Source organism: Olea europaea, chromosome 23, assembly GCF_002742605.1.
Source record: "Olea europaea var. sylvestris chromosome 23, O_europaea_v1, whole genome shotgun sequence".
NCBI classification, from domain to species: domain Eukaryota; kingdom Viridiplantae; phylum Streptophyta; class Magnoliopsida; order Lamiales; family Oleaceae; genus Olea; species Olea europaea.
The window spans coordinates 7,069,187-7,071,787 of record NC_036259.1 but is presented as its reverse complement, the minus strand read 5'-3'; the positions used below and the strand labels follow the sequence as shown (position 1 = coordinate 7,071,787).

At 34.8% G+C, this 2,601-nt stretch overlaps 1 protein-coding gene across 1 annotated transcript; it reads left to right on the top strand.

The window, feature by feature from the left end:
* The first annotated feature begins 397 nt into the window (after positions 1-397).
* On the top strand, positions 398-1,303 carry LOC111371980. The gene is made up of 4 exons (XM_022994120.1): positions 398-431; positions 608-756; positions 874-924; positions 1,016-1,303. The coding sequence occupies exons 1-4, from the start codon at positions 398-400 to the stop codon at positions 1,301-1,303; spliced, it is 522 nt and encodes a 173-aa protein (XP_022849888.1).
* Positions 1,304-2,601: the final 1,298 nt, after the last annotated feature.

The following is a 2,601-nucleotide window of genomic DNA, read 5'->3' as shown; positions in this document are numbered from 1 at the left end:
CGAAGAATATAACCTCAGAAGAAGCATGGGAGAAGTTTGTAGAAGATACTCTTTCCACTGATTTTCAAGTAAGTTATATTTTCGTATGAACTTTAAACTTTGTAGTCAATTATTGTTGGTTTATATTGTTTTCCTTGACAGGAAAAAAGTTCTAAGTTCAGCAAAATAAGAAGTAGTCAGAAGCTTCTCCATACTATGGGTCGGAAGGGTTATAGCTCACGATTTGGTACAAGAACTATCTTTCTTTATTTTTGATATGTGTCTTTATTGATTTCATATACGTGTCTGTGATTGAGTTCAATATTGTTATTGTAGAAAAGAAAGAATCCAAATATAACAGGATTGAGAACGACAGTATGGACTCATGGACATCTTCGAAAGGATGGGAATCTAATAAATGAGGTGGTTGCTGAAACTTTGGTACGTGTATTGTATATATACACACACACACACACACACACACACCCACACCAGAGAGTGTGTGTGTAGATCTAGTGTAATATTTAAGTTTCATAAGTGCAGATGAAGATAAAAGATTGTGTCGAGTCAATTTCTGATACACTAGCTGAAAATTCTACTTGAGATGATGCTGTTGCTCGAATTTTAGGTCCCGAGCGTCATGGACGAGTAAGGGGACTTGGACTTGGGGTTACACCATCAAAAATAGATGGAAATACACAAAACAGTGAGAAAGTGAGAGACCTTGAGAGCAAATTAGAAACTCAATCAGTAAGGATGGAAGCACTCGAAGAAAAGGTTGAAGCACTTCTGAAGATATCCCAAGTTATACTTTGCTATTACATAGAATATGATAGCGGAACTTAATATATCTTAACATTTCAATAAGTTTAATTTTTTTGTATTATTTTGCAGAATCAAAATAAGAATGTAGAGGATATGAGTTCACGTGCTTTTACTCCACAGGTTTTTGTATTGTATATTATTTTTTCAATATAAATTCAGATTATATCATACTAGTTTTAAAAATAGACTTTATTTTAATGCGAATTTGTAGTCTCAACAAGGAAGTGGTATGGAGGGAGGTATTGCACCAGTGGAAAATGGAAAGTGTCAACTATTGCACTGGTACTTGGTTGAGGAGGAAATTGTAGGCGAAGGGAAGATTGCATCAATAGACCCAAGTACAAATGTGCATCACATGCCACTAGGACGAGATTGTTGGAAGGTTTGGGTTGACGAGGTGTACATGAGTCATTTGCCCTTATATAGACCAACGGAAGAATTTCGAGTTCTTAGTGACGCCATAGGAAGTACTATTGCCTTGGCCAAAGAGCTGCATTAGACTTATTTGACGAAGGTACTTTATAAATTTCTACATTTTTTTCATTTACGTATTTGTCATTAAACATGTTTCAAGAGTGGCTATATATGTGTGCATACACAAGTCTACAACCTTGAATGTGGAAGTTTGTTCATGGCATTACTAATGAGTGCACAATGGCTTCTCTTAAAAAAGAAATTGATCTTATTTTTAAAAATCAATCAAGTTTTAATTATGAGCTTGTATTCTTGAGTGTGTGATTCAATTTTTTCTTTAAATGACATAAATCTACCGCTATATACGTTGAATGAGTATAGACTGGTTATGTAAAAAGAATGAATATAGTTGTGTCTTAAAAAGATTTAAATGACATTGTATTGTTTCTAAATTGCTTGCTCTTTTTGATTAATTTGTTGTTATATTCTTTTTTTCTTGTAGTTACATGGAGCTGATGTGAGTTCGAAAATCTCTTTTGTGCTTGTATCATCTTGGATCTCGTCTATGTAAAAAGATTTGGCTGGGACTTGTTAGAAGCTTCGGTTATGAATCGTTTACATAACTTTTAGACATTTTTCATAGTTCTTTGGTTAGATGGTGTATATTTTTGAATTGAAGTATTTATTATGTTTTGATGAAGTAATATTGCATATCGGATCATGTTTATTGGCTTAAATGAAGCACTTTTAATTTTTTGTTGGCTTAAAGTACTTGTGCATAGATAGTAAAAGTATGTTTTTAATTCACAGGTTTAATTGGCAGGAAAAATGTAAAATAATTGATCAGAAAAATAAAAATGACATTTACGACAAACTCTAGTTTCGGCAACGTGCAAGAGCACGTTGCTGAAACTTGGTTTCGTTGCAAGTTTCGGCAACGTGCAATGCACCTTGTCAAAGCGGGGTTTCAGCAATGTGCATTGCACGTTGCCAAACCGGGTTTCGGCAACGTGCTCTTGCATGTTGCAGAAGTTGGGTTTCAGTAACGTGCTCTTGCAGGTTGCCGAAACTCTTCACTCTATGGCAACGTCTCATCTTACAATAGAAGCCTGAACGTTGCCGTAAGTCTACGGCAACGTTTTCTGCCTGTTGTCAAAAGTGGTTTTTGGTGTAGTGTTTATTAGGTGCATAATTGCCATGTGTTTGCATGGGCATATTCTAGCAGGTGAACAGCAGTTTGCTTTTCTCTTTTTAACTTCTTTAGAACTAAATGGATGCGATCTCAACCTAAAATTTGGCTCCTATAAATATAGGATTCGAGCAAAATAATGCGGACATTTTTCTAGCCTCTTAATACACATTATATTACAAGATTCATCAAAT